Raw genomic sequence first — 25,859 nt, 5'->3', positions numbered from 1 at the left:
AGATTAGTAGCATAAAAAAACTGTACTCGAAAACATTTCATTCTTCTGCCGCCAAACATTTTTAACTGGAGGTTGATGAATGTGGCCAAAAGATTATGATGGGATTTTAAAATCCCGTGACAAATGGATAGAAGTGAAGTATTTAAGTCCCTTTCTCCTGGAAGCAAATGAAGAATATGTTGTATTGTTTGTAATAGTTTGATACAAATAACTCTTTGGTGAAACCAGTGAGTTAATAGAGCAAAAAAGCCCCTAAAAGCAGAGATAGAAAGAATTATATAAGCAATGACGATGATAACCTTTAAGCTGGTTATCTAGAAATGCACACAAAACTATAAAATGTATGTGCAACTGTTTCGCAATTATTTACTGGAAAAATAACTTCATAAAGCCAAAGTTTCAACACATTGAACTGTGGTTTATGAGTTACCAGGAATTATAAACCAGGTTTGGAACATTCAACTGTAAACTTCTAGCACAGAATATTTCCCTTTTTGCAATATTCCAAAAGATTGTCTCCTCCCCTCTATTCTCAATCTCCTGAGAAGCAAAATCAGTAACGGGTTGCAACAAGTTCATATTTTCATCCTGATTCTTACCACGCTTGTTTCATTCTGTTCCACTTTACCCTGTTTTTGTTTGACATGATCAGACATGATCATCCGTGTCCAAATGGCTTGTTAGCCGCTCTGTTCTCCTGTCGAGCCATTAAACCGTCTGAAAATATTTACATAAAATGTTGGTGAATCACCTGTATATGTGGAATATACAAAACACCCACAATAAATTTACAATAGCAGGTCTAAATATAATTTTGCTCGTTTGCCGGTGAAGTAAGACTGCTTCAGTCGGTTTACCACTGCCTTAGCGTTATTTCTGGGCCAGACAGTGTTATTTTCGTGTACCAAACTAACATTAGAACTTGGAGATTTGTGCCTGTGGACATACTTTTTTTTCACCGATTTTCTACTGCAATTTATAGTTCGAAGCAGAAGTCGGAAGTGTTTTGTGTCGAGCTGCAAGCGGATTCGTGCGTTGCATGCGATTCAAGGTGAGTTGCATATCGAACTAATATTTTAAATCCCATGATTTTTTAATAATTGGAGACTCCCACCAGTTAATTACCCGTTGCTTTTGGTAAAAACTGTTTTAGTTCTATTGCTCCTGCTGGTTTTTATATTGAACCTTCATTAGTGTTGTTTGATAAAACGTTATTCGCGTTGTAATAAGAGAAAAGACGTCAGTGCAATGGTTAAAGTAGTCGATATTGCAAAGAATTTCAAAGAAAGCCAAGTTATAGTGAGCGTGAATGATATTTAAAAATACTTATATTAGGGCCCTCCTTTTCCAAATACAGGGTGTCAAATTTCATAATTTCGAAATTCCGAATTCTACAGCTTAAAGAGCTATACTTGGCTTGAAATGAAAAGACAAAATGAAGAACCAACTTCAATGATTCAAAATGGGATACTTTTTGTACGCGTTAAACAGGAGTTCTGCAGTAACTTGAAACTGCCAGGACGGTATTGAATTTTGTTCTAGAATCAAGAAAATAGGCAAGAGAGCAGGAATTCGTTAGACCAGATTCTCATATCTGAAAATGTGTTTAAATAATTTAATAAATAAATAGATAATTAGTCGAATTGGGGGTTTTCAATCCATACAGCAATAAACCAATAGAAAAGCGGAAATTGTCACATTTCAGTTTATTTTCTTTTTAAATTTGAACATAAAAAAAAATTTGTATGTTAGACACAAAATCCTTTGGAAATTTCAAATGCAACATTTTCGAAAGGAAAAAAAGCAACTGTTCTGAATTTTATTAATATTTAGAAAATAAAAATTATATCTAAAAGTTGACGAAAATGAGCAAGTATCCACAGTAAATCAAAGAATGCGCAGTAAAAAGATAAATGCACAAAATTGTGAATACAGAAATTGGAAATTCGCTGCAAATTTGTAAATTGTAAATATTGAAAATACTACTGCTATGGAAGTTGGAAATTCGCCAAATCTTTTTTTCGTGAGATTTTGAAAAGAAATGACAAATATTGAAACCAAAACTTATTTCCTCCAAAGCAAATGTAAACTTAAATGTCTGTTTTGTAGAAAATGTGTTACATATATATTAATAATATTTTTGTTTAGTTTTCCACTATGTTTATTGCAAAATCTTCGATTAAAGGAAGTGTTTAAACACTTCCCTCCAGAAATAATTGAAAACAATATTTTTTATTTCGGTTTTAAGCTTCAGTACTTTCAAACTTCCAATACTACGTATTATTGAAGCAGCTGCATTCAAATCAACATCATTCCTTTTTCTTACCTAAAGAAAATTGTTTTGTTCAAATTATCAACACAAATAAAATAACAAAATGTGAATGATTGCGAAAAAAATAAAGTTTGAAATTCATTATGCCGTAAAACGGTACGAGTTTCTTCATTAGACTCTATTAATCCTTGCTGGTTTTACTCCGAAAGCGGAGCAGTTTTTAAATCATTTCAATTAAGAAGGATTTCAATTGAGCTTCTTAAGGGAAAGGTGAAGAAACTTTCAAACAAAAAACAAAACTTTTTGAATTTAAAAAATGCGGTATATTTTTCATGTTGAAGCAATTGTGATCTTTGACGGTGTTTCTGATGATTCATTTACAAAAAAAAAATAATTTTATTCCCTATCAAAAATTATATTTCTTAGATTTTTCGCGGGAATTTGAGCGAATGCAACTGGTTTCCATTTATATTTATTTAAAATATGAAAATAAGTTTGTGCATTTTCATGGGAAATCAACTCACTTTCATTGCAAGCTTTTCTGGATGTCTAAATATAAAAAATCCGCATCTGAGTCAATAGCTCAAGGACCGGTCAAATGAGCCGCATTATGCTCATCCCATACAAAAATTGTAGGTGTGCTACATTTTCTTGCCACTGCCAAACGAAAACGATCGAAACCACTAAACTCACATGTTTATTATGTCTGATGAAACATAATTTGGCAGCACATGTTTTCTGTTTAAAACCGATATTTTAGGCTTGTTAAATTAAACAATATCGAAAGCCAATACCAGTCGACAGCAAATCATGTATCAAGGTTAATTTTGCAAGGATTTATTTTTAGATGAAATTTGTGGCGTTTTTGCCAAAGCCAAAGCCAAAGCGTTTGCTATTCCAGCAGAGTGATGTAATCACTTTCAAACGTTTTTTAAGCAGGAAGATTTATAATCTAGGCTGGATTTTTCTAACTGTTTTACCTAATTCAATATAATCCTGCTACCAAATATCAATTGGGTCAATAACTCCAAATCCTAAATAAAAAAATGTTTTCCACTATGTTTGGTTTGGGCGACCCACGTGAGATTAGCGATTTTCTGCCACTTGGGCGAACCATATGGTTTAATCGTCCCTGAAGGTACATTGCCTACAACTTAATCACACAATTGCCCGTTACACCGAATGGATTCTTAGATTGAAAAACAACTACCTACCAATTGAATTTCATTTGGCTGAAGTAACATCCTGCCATCTCACTGTTACGGTTAAAGGATACATCGATTTCATACACACGACTTTTACCAATTGAGCGATTCTTTATGGTCTAAGAATCCAACGGATCGTGATCTTATTCAGTGGGGACACCACATGGTCACGCCGATCTCCCACTCGTATCGGAATTAATCGAATCGGATCTCTTTTCCAAAAGAAAACATTGATAGTGTAATGGTGAAGTGTTCCCAGCATGTAGGTGTTTCAGTTTAATGAGATTCTACTAGTTAACGTGAGTAGTTAATTTCGTTTTGCCTTAGTGGGAGCCCTGGTCTAAAGTTGCTGTTCTTCTGGTTATTTGGTGCAGATGGTTGGGAAACTTCAGCTTAATTTAAATTTTTCAACTCTTACTAAATTATCGCTCCAATCTAAACTGGATCTGTTATTTTGGGAAATTATTTATCAAATATATTTTTGAGTACATATTTTGCGGTTTTATAATGTTGATTCCAATCTAGACTCTTTTACAAATCGAGGAAATCAATCGAAAAAATTGTTTTTCAAGTTTCATGGGATCTTTGAATTCGAATTTTTTTCTTCTCTGCCTTTCCAATTTTAATCATATTTCCCAGTGGAGGCAATTTTCTTCCATTTTTGCATTTTCTCTCTTTCCTTCTCATGGCAGACTTTGTTGGTCTTTTGCAAGTACAATTCTTGTTGCATGAGTTAACAAAAATTGACCAATACATTTTCCGAAGTGCCGATTTCGAAAAATGTGTTTTTGGCATAAAAAACGATCTAATGATTTCGGAGATTTTGTCGATAGTGCCTTAAAGCCGTAACTTTGCACGTTCGTTTTCATCAGTTTGTCAAATGTTGCAATATTCTGCTTCCTTGAAATTCTTCTTAAAAGCTGCTTGCATCGACCATGTTTTATTCGCTTATTATCGGCGGTTAATTTCATTCCATTCAATTTTATTTAAAATTAATTTGGCATTAATTCTTGCTAAATAACCAAGTTCAAACGGAAATGGCAACTGGGGACATGAAATTAACATGAGGTAAACTAATTTTTTAATAATCTGGGGCTCAATAAGCTAAGCCTAATTTATAACAATAACATCTGCTTCTGGCTTTTGAAAATGATCAAAAAATATGTTGGGACAAAGTCCGAATGTCTTGCTGGCCAATTCATTAGCCTCATTTTTTCAATAGAACGGTTTGAATAAACTTGGCCGTAATTATTAGCATTTTGAACCTGATTCTGCAAAAAAAACTCCGTTGTAGAAGTTTACATATCTTGAGCTAAAGATAGTATGAATCAACCGAATGAAACTTCTAAAGTTCGGAAGATCAATAATAAACAATGGTTCCTCTATGTACTTTGAGTAGGTTTCAATTAACTATCTCGTGGATTTGTTTTCCCATTTATACACACATAAATAAAACCGCTACACCAGATAAAGCAAACAAGTGATATTTTGATAAGTTCCATCACACACAGTGAACAACAGCAATCAATTCTGGCACCACACACAATCATTAATCTTGCACAAATTAAAACCTGCAGATCTCATCCATATGTAACAGTCGGTTATAAATTGCACTGGAAACAGCATAATTGTGAATCGCAATCTCTTTAAAAAGGAAAAATTCAATCGCACCTGCTGTTTGCACAATTATGGTAGCGCATAAGATAAAAGCAAACATTTGGCTGGGTCGGAACAGCAAACGATTAACCTTGAGGTGCGATTATGCATTCTTCACCATGATCTTTAACATTCATTTTACCGTGTCGTATTTGCATAATTTTGTAGATTACTTAGCTGATAGCGTTCAAGTATCTCAGGCTCTCAGTAGCAATTAGAAGACTTTTACAATTTTCTGAGTATGTCCAGTTGAAACTTTGAATTTACCGGTTGGTTATAGGAAACGATTTGAAATGCCACGCCAGCAAATTAAGCTCATAAATCCCGTTGATTGAGAGTGAAGGAATTACTTGCCTATTTGTGCATGTAAAATAATTGCTCGCCCAATGAGCAGTTCGCCTACATCAACATCGTTTATCGCGCAAAATTATTAATTCATTCCTTGTGCATGTTTCAACGTGCAATTATTTTGATAACTTAATTATTGCCTGAGCAAACTCCGCTCGGGTTAATTGATTGTAATCGATGTCCTATTTAAATTGATGTAAACCTATCCGTCATTTTTACTGCAAGAAATTTGCTTGGCTGCTGTCTTCATATTTGGAATCAGCCTTGGCAATGTCCTCGGTTCCCCACAGTCATGTAAAATTCATACCTGCAACGTAACAGCCTTTTTACGTCTGTAGTACGTTTGTTTATTCAAGTGCATTGATTTAAAAGAAGGGACAACTTTATTGCCTTTTTAAACTAAGTGCCGATATGGTGGTCATTCACAAAAAAACTGGACGACCTTAAATCGACTCATGTGAGTCATTTGGTGATTGACGGCTTGAAGTTTTGCCTTTTGAGGTCTAGAACAGGCATTTTTGTAATTGCCTCTTCCATCTCTTCGGGACACATTATATTAACAATGCAGTGATCTGTTAGTTGCAGCATTAATAATTGTCGGTCTTGTATTCTATTCCAACGACGTTATTTCCATAATAAACGAATAATCATAAATCAGATCTGCGCCGTTCATGCAAATACTGTTAAAAAGTGCCCTCGTTTTCTTAATGGTCAATGCCATCTCATTCATTAAACTAAGGACAAACGGTCGATGCATGAGCGGAATGCTCAGATGCAGAAACAGCCCTCGAGGAATTTTTGTAGGTAGCAGTTTGATTTTTCATAAAAAAATGTGTCTAGATGTTGAAGATTATGGTTTGAGGCAAATTCTAGAATGGAAGGTAATTAATTTTGTCCGAACTTATTGTATTGGAGATTTTTTTAAATCGGACGGAATTAAGAGACGAAGGCGCTGGGATAAACCATTCGAAGAAACATCGAACGAATCAACGAAGAGCTCGACAGCTTAATGCACGCGAAAAGTGTTTGAAAGGATGAAGCTATTGTTCGTCTAACCAGTCAAAAATTGACCAAATGGAACATTCTGAACCCTTTGTTGCCTTTGAAGTATTTAGGAGCAGCGGAAGAAACACTTCAATTTAAAAATATAAGCTTTAAGTGACATATTTAAGTTGCAGAAAAAGTCCAGTGGATCACAAACACTAGATTAGAATCAGTAAACATGATTGATGTGAGTTTATAGATAAATTGAATGTGGTCGCTGATAGTATTCAAGTTAGAAAAACATGCATAAACAACTGTTTTGATAAACTATCTAAATATCGTCCACATGAATGCCCAAAATATGTTGATCGAAAAATCAATATTACACCATTCAAATATTGCATAATTATTGATAAGAATTGTGAGTCAATATTGCCGATTACAACACACAGTCAAGAATTATATTTATGCAAATTGTTATGAGATTTACCCTAACTTTGGTAAAAAAAAGTTGCGGGTGAGTTTTTCTAGCTATTAGGCCGTCGCTGTAAATAACTTCTTCCGTTTTTGCGTTGATCTTCAATTTAACTTAAAGAGTCTGTACTTCGTTAAAAGCTGATGTAAAAAACTACAAAAGCTTACCGGCTAATTAAGACATCTTTTGATAAAAAATAGGCAATTTACGGTCAAGAAAGAATAAATCCAACTGATTTTATCAAATAAAACAGCAAATTAAGCCTCCTTGACTATGCGAATATGTAATACCAAATGATGGATGTTTTAAATTGATGGGTGAGTCGAAACTACATAGTTTCCAACTGACTGTCCCGGCTGATTGAAATTTGTGGCGCCTAGACTATGGACATTCGAATACATGCCTTGTCTGCACGATACGCAAAACCGCCATTTGAAATAAATATTTTCATGTCCATCTGAGCTTGATTAATCGAATTTCAATGGTTTCAATGTCGATCGAGCAAATGGATTTATTGAATCTACGTCGCATTTGTTGCTGATACTTGAGAATGGCAAGTGCTCATATCCTTTTCCAAATTGATGGACGATTTTATGTCGAAATGTAGAAATATGTATAACCAATGCAAGATTAAGCAGCAAGTTTTTATGGAGTTCTGGCGAACTTTCCAACTAAACTATTTCATGTTCTAATGCGAAAGGATCAAAAGGAAAGTGTCGGTTGCTGTTGCTACAAACACATAAAAGGAAATGCCTCAAGACCCAATTGTCGGTCGATTTTCAATAACCGCACCATTTCGATCATGTTTCTCTCAGCCTATTCCATATTTAAGCCACTAATTGACGTCCTTATATGGCCGATTTCTTCCACCTGAACAACGGACGAGAGCTCGAAGATTTAATCTTGCGATGCCCTGAAAAAATCTTGCCTTAACTAATGCGGCTCGATCTGTGAAAGCTAATGTCAAATCCGACTGTTTTCGCTTAACAAAAAGCCGTTAATGGGTTTTAGCGTTTCATATGTCTAGGAAAAATATCGCGAACAAGGCGTCATAATCAACAGTTGAAGTTAATTAATGCTTCTCACTGAAGAAACTGAATTCAGTGCCTGAGCTGGTTGGATAAGTGTGGAAAGTTGAATCCAATGAGACAATGATGATGATGATGAAGTTGATGCAAGTTTGTCTGGAAGCACCTGTGAAGACCAGATGCTATTGAATGAAGAAATGAAGTTAGGCAAAACATAAAACTATTTTTCTGCAATAAATCAAGCGCACCTTAAACTGGCCTTTCAATCAAAATTGATTGACTGCATACATTTCCTGGAGAACCTTTCACCATTTAGCACCAGAATTCTCGTCACTAACCCAAATTACCCTATAAATGGCAAATTTAATTTCCATTATTTTGCTATCAATTGACATTCTAAATCGCCCCAAGCCTTATATGGTTTGGTCGAAGACATTTCACGCATCTAAGTGGTTATTACACATTTCGAAACAATAAATTGGGACCTTTTCTGAGTTCCGGCTGATATTACCAGATCAAATATAACGGTGGTGACTACTTGAGATGTGATGTGGCGGTTTTCCACCATCGGCACCTATACTGAGTGTATAATCCGCCAATAAGGTGTAAATACGGCACAATTACGCACTCAAAAGTATGATTTATGTTTTGCCTTGCAACTGAATTAAATTACAATAATTTACGCCAATGAATCAATTTTGATCAACCAAGGTAGCGACTGCAATTGGTGGCTTCTTATCAAAGTGCCGCGTTTCATGAGTGTAATAAATCACGCTTCTAGCCAATAATTAATCCGTTTTTTACCATTTCGAACGTTTATCGACAGGAATACTTAACAGTTTTATGGACCGATCGCATTGAAGTATTTCTTTGCAAAGTTCTGCAAACTTTTGCCAGGAAATACTTGGCAGTGCTGACAATTTTGCAATTTCAGGTACATGTTAGTTTGCTTAATTTATGTGTTTGATATTTATTTATTACAGATGATGTTAATCACACATTTGGACCCCTGGATGGAAGCATCTATGCAACAATAGCAAAAAAACCGGAGTTATCTCCAGGAGCAGTTTCAAGTCCTCTGACCGTGTCTATGGACAGTGGAATCTCTTCTGCAGGTAGGCAATATTTTTATATTTTTCCATCACAAGATAATATTTTTATTGGGGGCAGGTTCTTTGCGATTAGATGCTTTAAATTTTAAAAATGCATTTGCTTATTCAAATCTTTTGAAACCTATTTGTTTGGAACAGTTTCTCTTTTGTAGGAAAATTTCTCAGACCTACTTGCAGCGTTTCAGTCGCAAAATTTCACCAATTCTTTGCTAATTTAAGCACTATCTTGGCTAAAAGAGTAGATAGAATACTAATTAATTAAACTAAAGCGAAATAAACTTCACTATCTCAAGAACATTAATGAAGCAAAATGAATGAAAAAAGTCAACCAGCATAATCAACTTTCCAGCTTAGGAATGCAAAAATTTAACTCAAAATTAGTGTGCCGACAAATTTTGGAGAGCGTCAAAGTGCGACATCTCCGTAAACATAAATGTTAGAAAAAACGTTTTGTACGAAAGTTTTTTGAGTTTAATTATTTTCGTTTTCTCGTTTCCATCTTTTTGCAATTTTCGTATTTACCATCAAATTTTAATGTAAGATTTTCTTTGTTGTTTCAAACGAAAAACCCACGGTGTTCAAATTATTCGGACACATATATGAACATTTTGAAAATCTGTGTCCTGGTGCTCCAAAAGGACCCTATAATCTACGTGCTAACTTGTGTTAATTTATGAAAATTTTGCACAAACCGCGCAATCAGACCCGAAAATTTAAATGTATTTAAACCTCAATAGCTTGCCTACTTTCAATGGAACCACCCAATTTTCCCTAGATTTTCAAATTTATTGTCAAATTTTCGGGCCAGTTTATATAAAGTGTTATAACCTTAGAACCTGCCGTTTCTAGTTCTTCGGCAAAATAGCAAGCACTGATGATGATGCCATAACATTTAAAAATTTTCGAATTTTTCACGAATAACTAATAATCCGAAATAAATCCGAAAATTGAAAATCAAAGTAAAGTTCAATTTGAAAATATGCAAGTTATTGAGCTTTAAAACAGTGCAATTTAAAGGTTCATTGGGCAGCACTTTTTATAAATTAATACACGTCAACACGTAGTTGGTTCCCTTGGGCCCCCAGAAGACAAATTTGAATACTTTTCATTTTCAAAAACTCATATTTTTCTGAATAACTCGACAATCGTAATTTTTTCGGATTTTCTATTTAAAAAATCGTAGCTAGTTACTACCACACGTTTATGACAGATATCGGAAAACATTTTTTAATTCGCATCTCTTAATCAGCTCAAACTTTCGTACGGAACAATTTCTATTAGAATTCATAATTACTGAAATATCGCACGTTGGCGTACTAATGAGCAACCCTGCATAGAAATAAAAGAAGAATCAAATTGTGCCAAGAGAAAACGTACACAAACAATGGCAGGCACTAATCTTATTAAAGGCTTGCAAAAATCAAATGCGCACGTGCATATAAGAGCGGCACTATTAGTGGCATAGCTGCAATTTTTGATCATGTGTAAGCCTTTACTACTGTCGCCACTAAATCCTCCCATGTGTAAACTCAGCATAAACGCATATAGAAAGCATCTACAAGACGCCAGTTGCCTTCATTTCAGGAAGGGAAAAATTTGTCTCAATTTGTTAAAGTTGGTTGGTACTCAATTGGAGAAACAAAAAATGGAGACGTTGAGTCATAATAAGTAAATAATTTTTTGGCGATTCTTTTGCAGGACATCAACAGAACGCCAACACCAACGCCTCCGGGAGTCCCCCGCCTACGGCACAACCTTCCCCACTGACGCCTGAAGATCAGCATCGTGAGCTTGACGAGCTCCTTTCCGACATGATGCTGACCGTACAAAGCATTCCTGACTTTAAGCCGACCAATAGTAGTGCGCGTACCGCGAACCAGGACTTTTCGATCGACAATGTTCGCTACATAGACGACGAGGATAAGCATAATCCCTACAAGAGGGAATTCCAAAAGGTAAGTCCACTTTCCTTTTCTACTCCTATTTACCCTACTTGTTTAGAGCTTGAACGTGGGGAAGAATGGTTTTTTAACTGGCAAGTTTTTCGTGTTTTTTCCGAAACTCTACTTAATTTGGTTCTCTTCTTTTTTATACTTCATGAAATTTGGTTGATAAACCTCCAGAGTTGTTTCTTGGCGATTTCAAATGCATGAAGTGCAGGTTGAAGATACATTTGGTGAAATGGTCTTTTCGTAAAGCCCGCATTTGAATTTCCAATTTGGCAAGGTTTTACTTCTTGAAATATCGAGAAGAAAGGTAGATCATATTATTTTATCATCAAAAAAGTATGAAAATTTATATGCATACTTCGACAGACTTACCATCGGGGTGAAAATGTATTCCTTACCTTATGTATTAAAATTAGATTCACAAATTATTTCTTCTTTTAAAGAAATTTCAGTTACATTTATTAAATCATACCAAAAATCCTATAGAAGATTATTTTGGCACCATTATTTTTTACTTGAGCAAAAATAAGGCAAAAATGCACGCCTTATTTACGCGTTACAGGGTGTTAAAAGTAAATTTTTTATCACTTACATCTTCAGCTCCTATCCCTTATGATATATTTCTATGCATTTTATTAATTACATTCTAACCCGACTTCTGTACTTTCCATGCCTAAAACTCGCTGTATATAGGATGTCCCATAAGTAATGGCAAAATATTTAACGGCTAGTTTTATCGATCAAAATAATACCGTTTAGCGCAGAAAATTTGGAAGAAAAGTCAACGGAAACCCAAATACAGGGGTTCGAAGTTATTTTTAATGGTTTTATTTAAATAAATCTCGAGCAACTTTTTATGTTAACTTATATTCTACATAAAATTTATATATAATATTACTGTCAATTGTAACCAATTTTGAGACAAAGCTTTTACAATATTCCATTGTTATTTCTGGGTACCTATTCTCATTTTTTCTTCATAAAAAACTGAAATTGAAAAGTGAATACTGCAAAACAAATGTATTTATTCCATATTTTCCTTACATAATCTGAACATCTTTAGTTTACACCACCAACGAAGATAACCTTCCATATTGGAATTAAAAAAAAATCGGTTCAAGTTGGACTAAACCCATTTTTAAACCGCAAAATCTAAAAATTTCAGAGGTAATTGAACGTTTGCTTAGTTGGTGAAATGCGTAAAAGCCGAATAAAAGATCAAAAACCAATCAAGATCACATGAGTTATGGCATCCTTAACATTCCAACGTTATACGGCAGGAATTTTAACTATTTGCTATTATTTAATACTGCAGGAATTTCAATTAGGTACTCAATATTAATTAGCATGCAATTTTGTAAAACCCGATGATCTTTGCGGTATTCAATTTGCCTTTCATATTATTGATTAGCATAATTTGTTTACTCGAGCATTCCATTAAAAACGAGAAATTAGTTCGAAGAACCAAAAATAACTCTTGTGCGCTTTCAGCGCTGTGTAGATGTAGGGTACGTATCAAACAATTTTTATTTGCACGAGCTGCGATTTAAAATGTAGATTTTATCGTCAGAAATGTTAATAAAACTGGTTTGGCATCGAAAAATTACATTTCTTCCGGTGGTGTTGAAATTTTTCGGCTGCTACAAGACACCGCGTTATAGATAGATATCTGAAAAAGTTGCTTGTTAGTTGGCTTAATTTGCATATGAAATAGAGAAACATTGGTCAGGTTTTGGTAATTTGGTAGCAAGTGGATTCAATTTTAGGCAATAATGTTCCGGAATTCTTCACAAACTTACTTTCTAAATAAATCTGCGTAGAGACTTTTTCATTCATGCTCAATTCCTTGAAATCAATTAACTCAATTTCTAATAAAGTCTGCACCAAATGGGTCTCGTAAAACAAACTGACTCATTTGGGGACCAAAATACTTTTTGTGTACATGTATTAAGTAAATTTGCATTAAAAATAAAGCACATAAACGAAATTCCTAAACAAGCGCAACTCTAAAAGCCGGTATATATATTCTGCCGATAATGTGTGCTCAGTAAAATAAACTGTCTCTACCTACAAGAACTTCGATGCACTCTTGCATTACCTCCGTGTTTGTTATAGAGAACCTGCAATGAGGAAGTAGTCTTAACATACTTTTTCGATTGCAAATATAAACAAGTGCGAGCGCGATGAGAAAACTAAATAAAGTGTTAAATAAATCGTTAAATTCCATTTAGCATGTTGCAGACTAACGTGTGGATTTGCTCTTCATTTCAGGAAGAGGAAAAGGAAATCCCGTATCACGCGAGGGAAAACAGCAAACCTTTCAGCTACGGGATCAACCAAGATATGATTGGGGATTCAAAAGGTTTATCCAGTCCGAGTCTTGTTCGCAAAGCCAGTGTAAATAAAAGTCATGGCGATACTTTAGCCAAGGTAAGGGATTCCACGGGAAAAAGTGACGAGGAGATAATAGTGATTTTTTCACATCATTGAGATCAGGTTTTTGAACTTGATAACTAGTGTGCGGACTGTAAACATCACCGTCAAAAGCTTACAAAATCCATTTTCTAGTGCAGTAACGCAAATGTGAATGATTTATTTTTGCCGAGGCTTTACTGATTATTTCTCATTTTCTGCCCTTTTTACAGCCTATAAGCGCACCCACCGACTGTGACATAATGTCTGCTTTTATCCGCTCAAAACACCATGTTGACTGACTCAATTTTCTCACATTACGGGAAAATAGACGCATTTAACAGTGAAATTATTAGGCTGTGTCATTTTACGATTTCTAATAAATGTCGGGTTTTCTCATTGTACAGGCATTTCATGTGGTGGTGGGCGTCCAATTATGCCAAGCCAGTTCGGAATTTGATCGACGAAAACATATCAGATAAGGAATACGTTGATAAACCTACTTATGTCGGAATTATCTCACAAATTAATCGATTGGTGTAAATAATAGTAGATAGATTAATTGTTGTGGAGTAAATTTCTCAATAACGTGTTCAAGTTCACGTTCCACAAACTGTTTAATGATAAATAAATCATTTTTTAAATTGTATGTAGAAGAAGTGATATTTCGAGAAGATTAATTGCACATGGAGTATTTTAATGCCCAGCTGAACACAGTTGCATTTGAAATATTAATAAAGCTATTTGAATTATTGAAATCGTCTGGAAATTGGAAAACTCAACTTTTCCGGGCTCGAATTTTCGCCTGAATTAGGAAAATGCTGGTTAAAGATCGCCTAATATGATTTAATGAAAAAATCAAGTACCTATTTAAATATTTTAACAGTTTGGAATTTAGAAGACATAAAATGTGTGTAAAAGTTTTAAGAAGCCTCATGTTTGGTATAAAGATTTGGTAAAACATCCAAAGCGTTTTCTCCACTACCAATAAAGAAAAATGTAATCGGAAGAAATAAGAATGCTTTTGTATAATTTGTAATTCATAAAATTGAAGTTGGCAATTCTAAATTATTTTATTTCTAATTTTTTTTGCTTCAAACTAAGTCGCTTGAAAATGAATGAATGTAATATATTTCCATTACGTTCATTTATTTTCAGGGATTTTTTAATTAATTGTGTTTATTTTGAGATGAAATACAACGTTCTGAGCTGCAACCAACAGAAATCTCATCAATTTTATTTAATCATTTTCGGTTTCGACAAACAATTTTAAATCCTGCAAAATAATTAAGTCCATAAGAAAAACATTCTTTATTCATTGTATTTCTTTTGCGATTAATTGCGTTCTGAGCGCCAACCAGCAGGAATATTTTATCAATTTTGTGTAGACATTTTCTGTTTCGGCAAATTCAATAAATTTCAAAAATACAAACATTGAAATTCGATATTCACATTTGAATGTGTGTAATTTAGACTTCGATTTTACATAAAAACTGGACAATTGAAATTAAAATACAAAAACTACTGTGTATAAAAATCTACATTAACACCAGGTTTCTGGTTTCCAAAAAATAGAGTTTTTGTTTCTTTTAACTTACAGACCTCTTGAGGGAATAACATTTGAAGACAATATACTGTAACACTCGCAAATATTGTTGAGCGTTGAAACTGCTGGAGAAACATTAGGAACATTTGAACATGTGCACATTGTCATCTTTCTAACTCTTAATTTGTTCGTTAGGGTTCATTTCGAGTTTTTTGAGTTCGTCTGAGCTTATTGAACCCAACAGCTACATAGATCTGAAGCATACCGAAATAGTGATTGAGCTCTTTGGGTTTTATTTGGATTTGTTTGGGATCATTTGTTTAGGTTTGATTGGGTTCGTTTGCGTTAACCAGAGTTCATTGGTGTTTGTTTGGGAGTTTTCGCTTTGTTTCTTCCAGTTTGTTTAAGTTTACTTGTGCTTATGTGTGTCTGAGTGTCTGATTGTTTGAATTTAAATCAACCGTTAATTCAGGGAACTTCGGTTTACTAGGCAAGAAGCCTTGCAGATAATCGAATATTATTAGTGGGTTAGTTTGGCCAAAGAAACCTCACGAACTTTTAATTGTGTGCATCATATTTTTCATTTTAATTACTTGCTTAGAATTTGAATATAAATTAGATTTTTTTGAGTTTATTTAGATTCGGTAGGATTCGTTTTATTTTGGCGCAATTGAGCTTTTTTGAGCTTATGTAGCTTTCTTTGCGTTTGTCTGGGTTCACTTGTGTTTGTTTGGGTTCATTTGGGTGAGTTTGTGTTGATTTGGGTTTCTAGGTTCATTTGGGTTGAATTCGATATTCGGTTTGTTTGCTTTTACTAGATTTTTTTGGCTTTGTTTATTTCAGTTTGTTCAGATTCATCTGACTTAATGTCATACTTTTGATCCAAATTTTCCGATCTCAATTAAAATCGCACTTGTGTTCATAATTTTTAAAATATTATCTACTTCAATTGGACCAACAAATTGAACCATTATTGTAAAATTGTTACTCAATGACAACGCAAACATCTTCAACACGGCTCGAAGTCAAACATCCGTATTATACAAGCGGCTGATTTCAAAACACTAAGGCGCCAACATTTCCTTACTGATTAAACTAACTGTGAACATATTTTATTTGGGTTTTTCGGAAATGGCTCAGTAAAACGATACTTAAGAGGTTTAAACTGAATTGATGATAGACGAAGCGCGCTAAAAGAGAATTATGTACAGCCACTAAAATTCTTGATGTTTCATTCAGATAACGCCTTTGGTATTAATGAGCGTTCAAGATTACATTCCGCTGGAATTAGGCTGGAAGATGCTGAATTATGAAATGTTTTTTTTTTCAGGTTCAAACTGGAGTTTACCCTTCCGCCAAGCCAGTGCCAAATTTTCAAGCTGACCCATCGTATAATTACAATTCGACTTATTCCTCTGTCGGAAAATGCGGTTATTCGCCGATACCTCAACGAAAAACCCCTTTACAAGACCGCGATCCCATTGATAACTTATTCACACAAAGTGCCTTGAACGCACAACCACTCAAAAAGGAATATAGAGAGGAATTTTATAAAGATGAAAGAAAAAGGTATGATGGTGTTTTGCAGCGCTAGTCGACATGTAATTATTTATTTTTGGGGTGTTTTAGGTTTGACCCAATAAAGCGCAGCTACACAGATGGGACCATTCGCAGAAGCCCTGATAAAGTGAGCTTCAAGACCAGTTCTACAGTAACCAGCCCTTATTCCGATTCCGAAAGCCTGTCGCCTCCTGGTCAGTTTCGGAACAATTCCAAATCTCCGGATTTTCACGAGACGTAAGTAATTTGTTAGATAGTTTCCGAAATTCATTAAATCTGGCGCTATGCTGGCGGTGATCCATTAACCCATTTCCTCTAGCATTTAAACTGTTTCTACACCGACACACATTCTAGCAGTGTTAGTTTATGGTCACATTAGTGTTCAACTTTGGCTTATATTGTAAACATTCCGAAGAAAATATTTGCTAATGACAAACTTAGAACAAAGAATTCCCGCGATTGTGTGCGCAGAATAATTTAAACAGCCTCTTTGTCCACCTGAAGGCTTTTTTCCTTTATATAACTAAAATACTATCGATTTTAACGTATTTACAGTGACTTGAATTTGTCTAATAAGGAAGCGGCTGAGACTAATATGGAAAAGCGTATTTGAGAAACTGTGAGAAATCAACTTGGTTGGCGGAGAAATATGTCTACTGTTATGGATCGATGACACGAAAAAGGCTGTTTGTTTTTAAAACAGTGTAATTAACAGCTCGGTTTGGTTTCGGTTCTGAAATATTTAACTTTGGATTTAATTGGCCGATTGCGTCGATTGGAAGTGAATCGACTGCATCAGCATAAAATCTGGTTAAATATTGTGTCCAAAACAAGAAAATATGCTGATTCGTTTGCAGGCCAAAAAAAGGACGTGTTTTCAATTATTATCGCATCGCTGAGCCTGCTGCACCCACTTAGATCGAAATTACTGACCATACCCATATTATTTATCCTCCTACGAGATGGCATTTTTCCTAACAGAGATACATTAGGAAGAGTATCGCACATTTTATCGAGATAAAACCTGGTCTTTATTAATTCTGCGGGGTTTATATTCAATGTTCAATGAAGATTTAGCAATTATTATTATTGGGAATTTTTGCAATAAACCCGTTAAGCATTTAAAAACGATCAGAAATGCCCACTTAATTTTGTTTGTGGAACGTCACTGATTATTCCTGATCCTGACCATAATAAGCCGCATCTTAATTTAGCACGTGAAGCGTAGGCTGGCTATTCATTTAAATGAGCCAATGGAAAACAATTGATTGTCTGTCATTTTGTTCAATTGTTACTGCTTAACATATTTAATCAAGCAGCTCCCATTTAATTAGACTTTGAAACTATTATATTATAAAACGTTATTTGCGTGTTTATATAGATTCCATTAACAGTAGATAATTGTTAAGAAATCGCATTTTAATCAACAACATTTTGCACATTTATAAACGGTATTGTCTAAGAAACAAATTAAGAGATTTTTTTATGTAAAAGAAGGTTTCGATGAGTAATGACTCTAAATCAGGGCTAAAGTAAAAAAACACCAAAGATATGTTTTCATTTTGCAGTTTCTTCACGTTTATTATTTGCTTCCTTTTATATGTTTTCTTGCGGTCGGTCTGTTAATTTTCCAATTTCGAAGTAACCAAATTTTTCATAATCACAATATGTGAACTTTTCAGGGTTGAATGTTTTAAAAATTATGGAAAACGCGGAATATTATCAAGATACTACTTTTTTGCATAAACGGAACCCAAGAATGTAATGCAAAAATTAAATTTTTCGTAAAAAAGACCTTTTTTGAAATGAAAACTTGAAAAAAAACTAGCCCAGTTGTTGCCCTCTAAGAGTTAGAGTTGACCACATTTTATTTGAAAAAATGTTCTTGTGCTTCATAACATGCATTTTTTGACTTTTTGTCTATAATTTTGTATTTTGAAATTATTTTTAAGAAATTTAAATCCATTGGTTTAGCACTTTGTATATACAGGGTGGCCATTTTATGAATCTTTGTATGAGTACCTAAAAAGTCGGGTACCTAAATTTTGAAAACGGTAATGAATAGGCAATCAAATTCTTACCAATTTTGCCCATTTAACGGATTCTCTATCTTGAAAAATGTAGAAGTTACCCATACAAAGATTCAGAAAATGGCCACCCTGTATATTACGCTGTAAGAACACAAGAACGTTTTTTTTTAAATAAAAGTGTTTAAAAACTAACGCTTTTTCTATAACTGTAAAAGCGCTAAAACTAAGTCAGTTTTTTAACTACATGTATACAAAGAGTTTTTGCGCTTTATAACATGGAATTTAGTATTTTCCACTTTTCTTACTTTTCGCCGGTTTTTATCGGAAATAAGCTACATGTTTGAGTTGCTGACTTCAGAAAATTTCAAACTGCAAATTTTTGAGGCAGAATATGAAATGGACATTTTTTCAAAATCTGCTGAACTTAGAAAAAAAATTCTGTTTCCAAAATTTGCCAGATATAACCACTAATGATCTTCTGAAGGATTCAAAAAATAACTTTCAATTAATAATTGAAATATGCGACAAATTTCTGAAAAACTATAAACTCAGGGAAAATCATATAATATTTAGAATATTGTCAGATTTGCTTGTTTGGAAGTCGCTCTTCCTTCTTTTGAAATCCTCAAAGAAAAATTCAACTGAAATCGATAATGCATTAAAAAGCAAGCCTCCTTTTGAACTAATATTTTAAAGCCAGAAAAAATGCTGATCTCACATCCAACAACCGAGAATAAATGTATAAAATTATATGAACGATTGCGAAGATGTTCAGAATGTATTAAACGTTTAATTCGGACTTACAAACATGTTTCTATTACAAGGTTTCAGTTAATAGTAGGCCATCTTCATCTCCAACGTATGGCGGTATTGGTCATCCGAAAATCTCCGTTAAAAATTGGCAACAGAAACTAACAATGTAGTAAAATTCAGAAATTCTACGACGTTCTACGAGAAACTAAATATTAGATACATTTTCGTGATTTTTCGAAAAACTCTACCAGAAGAAGAAAACCACTCTCTGTTGGAAATAAAGAATTTTAACCAATCGCAACCCCAAAAAACACACGAAAAATATGTACTTTCTGCAGCATTTTGCATTATTGTATGACACTACCTGATTGGCTCAAATGGGCTTTTAATAGCCAAACTTAGTAATTAATTTTTTGTGCTTCGATTTTTAATCGTTTTGAGGCAACTCTTCGAATTTCTCTTTCCACAAACAGAAAATTGTCCCAGTTAATCCAACGAAAAAAGCGGTCGAAGACTTATTTGTTTAAGTGGCTTGTACGGTGAAACTTAATAATAATAAAGCGGTACCTTTTTGCTTCGTAGTACCGCATGGGTACCTGTCTTACCAAATTAAGAAAAGTCTTCCACCAGATTGGAACGGAGCTTCTGTCGAGTTCGATGACCATTATAATTTATCAGCAGATTATTCGGACTTAATGCTCGCATAATAAACGTCTGACTTTTGCACAATCCGCCAGCTTTGTTTCCAACAGTTTGCGCTAAAGACGCTATTTATTGCTTACAGATACGCAAATGGCAATCTTACCTGGCTGCAACGACAACAACAAAAACTCAAAGAACGAAGAGAATTGAGGCTGCAAGAAGAGCGCCAGCCTCATGAAACGCGGCTGTTATCCGAACTGAAGCAGGTTCAGTCCAGGCACATGCGACCCACAGCCAGTCACAGACTTGGTAAGCCATTAAAAAAACACTGGAAGCAAATAAGAATTTTTGGATTGGTTTTCCAGATGGTTACACAAGTGATACCACGGCTTTTGCAGACGATGACGATGACTATACGATACCATTACATATCAATACAATGCAGAGAAATGGGGTGACGCCCAGTTCTTCACAGTACAGCACCATCAAGTCCAATTACTCAACAATTGCTAAGAATGAACGCCCTTTTATGACTGTGAAACGAGCCCATGAAAAATTTTCCCAAGTAAGTAACCATGCGGATCAATAACTCGCTCAAAGTCAATAGTGCACACATTTAATGACAATAAAGTTGCGGGAGTTTTACCTATATTAGGCAGAATCAGAAAACTTTCCTGTAGCATCAAGCTGTTTATGAGATTCAAGCTTTGTTTTGTTTAAAAGAGGTTTAAAATCGCCAGCTTTGCCAGAAGGTACTACTTTTCAGGGTAGGAAATAGAAACTTAATGAAAAGTTGTTGTCACCGTCCACATTAAAATCCGTAACTTCTGTAGAACTAGATTCCATTCTAACCTCACGATAACACCATCAACCCTAACTTTTCAGACTCACGATCCAGTGGCGGCTCTTGCAGCGAATCCGCTGGGACAAATAGTGCGGCCGCCCTCACGGACCGCTTCTGACCAAGTGGATAGCGGCCTCCTGTCCCTAGTGGAGCAGAAGTCTCAGTACCGTCAGAACCAGTACTTGGGCAGTTCTGAGCCAGTCCGCTACAACCAACAATCGGTGGGTATTGCAAACGGCTCCAGTGCTGAGTCTCCGCTAAGAGACGAGAACTCTCGGCTTGGCGCTCTAGACGATCTCATCGCTAACCTATCAAGCGGCTCTGAACACTCTAGTAATAGCCCTAACACGACCGCATGGTCTCAGGTACTAACCACATCATTTTCTATACACTTTTGCTACTTGCTAGTCAATAGTTCATTCATTGCATACTATTTAACCCGAAAGTTCAGTGCGGAGATGTTAAAGATTTTCTGTTTAGTTCGAGCAGTCTTCGTACACTTGGAGGTCGCCTTCGACGCCCAACGACGCTGATATATCGCCATCACATAGTTCTTCTCCAAGGCCGCAAACACCAGCGTTTCCTGTGTTGGCTCGAACGCCCTACCTCAATTCCTCAAGCCCTTCTGTGCAGTTCGATTTGTCCCATGAGCGCCTGCCTCCCAAGAGTCCTACAACCCAGAGGTAAGTCGCTTTTCTTTGTCTTCAAGTTTACTCTCTTGAGTTACGAATTTGCGAAGAGTTTGAGGTCCGTTTTGAGTGGAACAATTGCTTCTGTGAATCGTCCGAGTCACTGTGTTTTTTCAGCCAATTTCAGGGCTAGTTTGGAGCCTGTTAGTTTTCATCAGTTGGGTTTAACGCGGTGAAAATATGCGACTGATTGGTTCGCTATTTGAATATTTTGCAGGCGAAGTAAGTCTGCATGGATGACGTTCCTGCCAACGAAACAAAACAGAGAGTTAACGAACTTTTTTTGGCAACAATATGTGATGTTGATTCTTAGTTTTTCAACGTCAAATTGTTTCAAAACGTATAAGTTCGAAAATTTAATATAATTATAATGAAATGAAATGAACGAAACATTCTATTCCCGATTGGTGCAGCTTATCTATTCTCTATCAAATATGTTTCTATTGAGGATTATTATACAGGATGGTCCAGTTTTCAGGGCGGAAACTTTAGGGATTGAAATCGAAAAGCAATACATAAGCAATGTTCCTGGGTTTCAGTCATTTAGTTAGAATATCAGAATTTAGTCATTAAACAACAACGTTTCGGTGTTTTTCCACCATCATCAGTTTGGTCGTGTAGGCGGTTGTTGCTACGCACGTTTTAGGACTGCAAAACAACCGCCTACACGAACAAACTGATGATGGTGGAAAAGCACCGAAACGTTGTTGTTTAATGACTAAATTCTGATATTCTAAATAAATGACCGAAACCCAGGAGCATTGTTTATGTAGAAATTAGAAATACAGTCAGGAAAACTTACATGATTATAAACTATATTCGAGAAACTCAAAAAAATCAAATAGAGCTTAGAATACTGTTCAATTTCCAATCCCTGAAGTTTCCGCTCTGAAAACTAGACCATCCTGTACATTTTGTTGATAAATATCAATCTTATGAATACAAGGCATTTATTTACGTGATTTATTTATCAAATTTATAGACGATTAAGCTTTCCATCAGCCACGTTGACTAAAAATGCCAAATGGTCTCTTTCCCCTGAAAGGTAACGTAAACGAATTCTATGTGGAAAAACGTGGCATGATTCGATGTTTAGACTAGATTTGCACATTTTGTAAATTGATCACTATTGGAAAGGTTCTCAAGTTATTCATTTGAAAGCCTAAAATCTTGCAAATATCATCATGCGACTGAAGGGCTGATTTTCAATATTTGAGTAAAAATCCGGAAATTTAGTATCGATTCAATATCATCATAGTTAAACTCTTCCAGATTCATCACTTTTTAGTCGTCCACGGTTCGCTATTTGAATATTTTGCAGGCGAAGTAAGTCTGCATGGATGACTTACCTTCCAACGAAACAAAACAGAGAGTTAACGAACCTTTTCTGGCAACAATATGTGATGTTGATTCTTAGGTTTTCAACGTCAAATTGTTTCAAAACGTATAAGTTCGAAAATTTAATATTATTATAATGAAATGAAATGAACGAAACATTCTATTCCCGATTGGTGCAGCTTATCTATTCTTGATAAAATATTTTTCTATTGAGGATTAGTATACAGGATGGTCCAGTTTTCAGGGCGAAAACTAAGATACTACTTTTTTGCATAAACGTAACCCAAGAATGTAATGCAAACATAAATTTTTTTCGTAAAAAAGACCTTTTTTGAAATGAAAAGTTGAAAAAAAACTAACCCAGTTGTTGCCCTCTAAGAGTTAGAGTTGACCACATTTTATTTAAAAAAAATGTTCTTGTGCTTCATAACATGCATTTTTTGACTTTTTGGCTATAATTTTATATTTTGAAATTATCTTTAAGAAATTTAAATCCATTGTTCCTTTTGTGGTTTAGCACTTTGTATATACAGGGTGCCCATTTTATGAATCTTTGCATGGGTAACTTCTACATTTTCAAAGAGAGAATCCTTTAAATAGGCAAAAGCCTAAAGTCTTGCAAATATCATCATGCGACTGAAGGGCTGATTTTCAATATTTGAGTAAAAATCCGGAAATTTAGTATCGATTCAATATCATCATAGTTAAACTCTTCCAGATTCATCACTTTTTAGTCGTCCACCCTTCAGGAACAAACTAGCAATTTTACTGAAGCATGTTTTCTTTCATAGTGTATGCATGTTATTGTCATTAATTAAATGTATGTAATTAAAAACAGCAATTATCTTAAATTTACCAAGGCACAGAACACAGATCTTTCTGTTTGCACCGTTTCAACACTCGCAACGCGACAATCACCACAAAACCAAACCAAGAAGAACATGCATCCCATTTGCCTTTCACAACTAGAAAATACACAGCCGTTAAATTCATTGGTCGCTGTAATTTTTCTACTTTTCACCGCATGTTCGCTAAGCACTATCCCGAATTGAACAAAAATCTAAATTTCATGGGTCTTTAGAAAGGACCGCCCTACCTCACCATCCGACCTCAATGGCGTCTCAGATGGGGAATACAAGCATGCTGTAGCCCAAAGAAGCGTTTCTGCCACTGGATATCGGGACCAGAATGGCTCCTCCTCACCCACATATTATGGACATTCGCGACGAGGATCAATAGCGTCCAGTGCAAACGACCAAGCGCCCCACGAAGTCCTGGCGGCTCATGTAAAAATCGTCAGGGACACCAGCAAGTTTTGGTATAAACCAGGCATATCCAGAGAAGAAGGTTCGTAGTAGAAAAATTGAGCAAATGAGCAAATTGAGCAAAATTCTATTTTACAGCAATTAGCATGCTTCGGGACCAACCTCCAGGAACTTTTGTGGTTAGAGATTCGAATTCATTTCCTGGAGCCTTCGGCTTAGCCCTGCGGGTCGCTACAGTTCCATCAAACCTCCAGGCGAAATCCGGAGGTTCTGACGAACTAATCAGGCACTTCTTGATCGAGCCCACGTCGAAAGGAGTCCGTTTGAAGGGCTGCACCAATGAGCCAGTATTCAGCTCACTGTCAGCTCTAATTTACCAACATTCTATCACCCAGATTGCTCTGCCCTGCCGCCTTACTTTACCCGAAGGAGACCTGAGGTAAGACTCAACAATCCCAACACCTCTAACGAAACCAATGCCAAACCGTTGATTTTTTAGGTACGACAGCCGAAACAGCTCCCAAGCTCTTCACCAACAAATCCAGATCCAGGGAGCCGCTTGCAACGTTCACTATCTTTGCACATTGGAAATGGAGTCTTTAACTGGACCTCATGCAGTGAAAAAGGCGGTAACTCAGCTATTGCAAAGAGCCAATGATCAAGAGCATCAAGCCAATCGTCCAGGCATAGCGACCGTTCATTTCAAAGTTAACGGCCAAGGAATCACTCTAACTGATAGCAAGAGGAAGCTGTTCTTCAGAAAACACTATCCAATCAACACCATTTCGCATTGCGGTTTGGATCCGGAGGAGCGCAAGTGGCTGGTGGATATTGAAGAAACTGGGTCAGCGAAAAGTGCCAAGTAAGTTTCAATCTTTATGAAAGTGCGAACTTTTAAGCATTTTTACGCACACATTTGCCACATGAGTAATTAGTATTTGCAACAGCGTGAAATGTTAGTTCAATGTTGAAAGATATTTTGGAATCATTCGGGGGATTAAAAACTGGCGTATTTCTTCGGGGGTGATTATTAGTACTCTCTAAAAATGATTAAGTGTTGTGTTTTATTTGATATTGTTCAAATACATTTTGTATACACTTTAGCGATTTCTAAATAATCTTGAAGTCTAACAAAATTCCCGGTGTTTTCGGTTATGGAAAAACGTGGGTCAGTGTAATGGTTGAGTAAAAATTGTCGCACTTTACACTTTGTTCGACTACACTTCTCAATTATCAATCCGAAGAATTGACGCATATCCTACCTGGTATAAAACGGAAAAAACTACACATTTAAATGCTTAAAATGCATAAAATTCCCAAAATTAACAAAATGTGTCATACCTTGATAAATTGTGATCGCAGGCAAAATTGTGTTCAAGTTTGTGCCTTAGATGTGGATGTATGGCAATCACTTTGAAAATAATGTAAATATTTAATATATTTTCAGTCGAATTTTTGGATTTGTCGCCCGTAAACCAAATGTGAGTAATCCAGACAACCAATGCCATTTATTTGCCGAACTGGACCCCGACCAACCCGCTACAGCCATTGTAAATTTTGTCAATAAAGTTTTGACCTCAAATGGAATCAAACCCAACCTGGTGTAAATTGAATAAAAAACCACATTAGTTTGATAATAGCATCACCTGTTTTAAATTTAGAGCAGTATTTATCAACTACTTAAATGTAAAGAAAGAAACCCTTATTGTTTGGTATAATTTTAAATTAGATAAATTATTATTTTTTGGAAA

At 35.3% G+C, this 25,859-nt stretch overlaps 1 protein-coding gene across 13 annotated transcripts in view; it reads left to right on the top strand.

Annotated features, from left to right (window-relative positions):
* LOC109546699 (tensin-1) overlaps positions 1-25,859 on the top strand; it is a 123,938-nt gene extending 98,079 nt beyond the window's left edge. For 8 of the 13 annotated variants that reach the window (XM_019917762.2, XM_019917755.2, XM_019917759.2 and 5 more), the window contains 14 exons: positions 8,952-9,083; positions 10,779-11,035; positions 13,301-13,459; positions 16,318-16,556; positions 16,617-16,784; positions 20,115-20,281; positions 20,338-20,537; positions 20,858-21,181; positions 21,297-21,499; positions 22,488-22,550; positions 23,925-24,190; positions 24,247-24,547; positions 24,608-24,970; positions 25,556-25,859. In XM_019917762.2, coding sequence (XP_019773321.1) covers positions 8,952-9,083; positions 10,779-11,035; positions 13,301-13,459; positions 16,318-16,556; positions 16,617-16,784; positions 20,115-20,281; positions 20,338-20,537; positions 20,858-21,181; positions 21,297-21,499; positions 22,488-22,550; positions 23,925-24,190; positions 24,247-24,547; positions 24,608-24,970; positions 25,556-25,715 — 3,002 coding nt within the window. In that variant the 3' untranslated portion in view covers positions 25,716-25,859. The remainder of the gene's footprint in view (positions 1-8,951; positions 9,084-10,778; positions 11,036-13,300; positions 13,460-16,317; positions 16,557-16,616; positions 16,785-20,114; positions 20,282-20,337; positions 20,538-20,857; positions 21,182-21,296; positions 21,500-22,487; positions 22,551-23,924; positions 24,191-24,246; positions 24,548-24,607; positions 24,971-25,555) is intronic. The other 5 variants (XM_019917757.2, XM_019917758.2, XM_019917763.2 and 2 more) reach the window with 5 other exon arrangements.

This window comes from Dendroctonus ponderosae, unplaced genomic scaffold, assembly GCF_020466585.1.
Source record: "Dendroctonus ponderosae isolate FM_Combo_2020 unplaced genomic scaffold, Dpon_F_20191213v2 Dpon_F_20191213_3, whole genome shotgun sequence".
NCBI lineage: Eukaryota > Metazoa > Arthropoda > Insecta > Coleoptera > Curculionidae > Dendroctonus > Dendroctonus ponderosae.
Note: the sequence above shows the minus strand (reverse complement) of the source record. Positions and strands in the feature narration are given on the sequence as shown.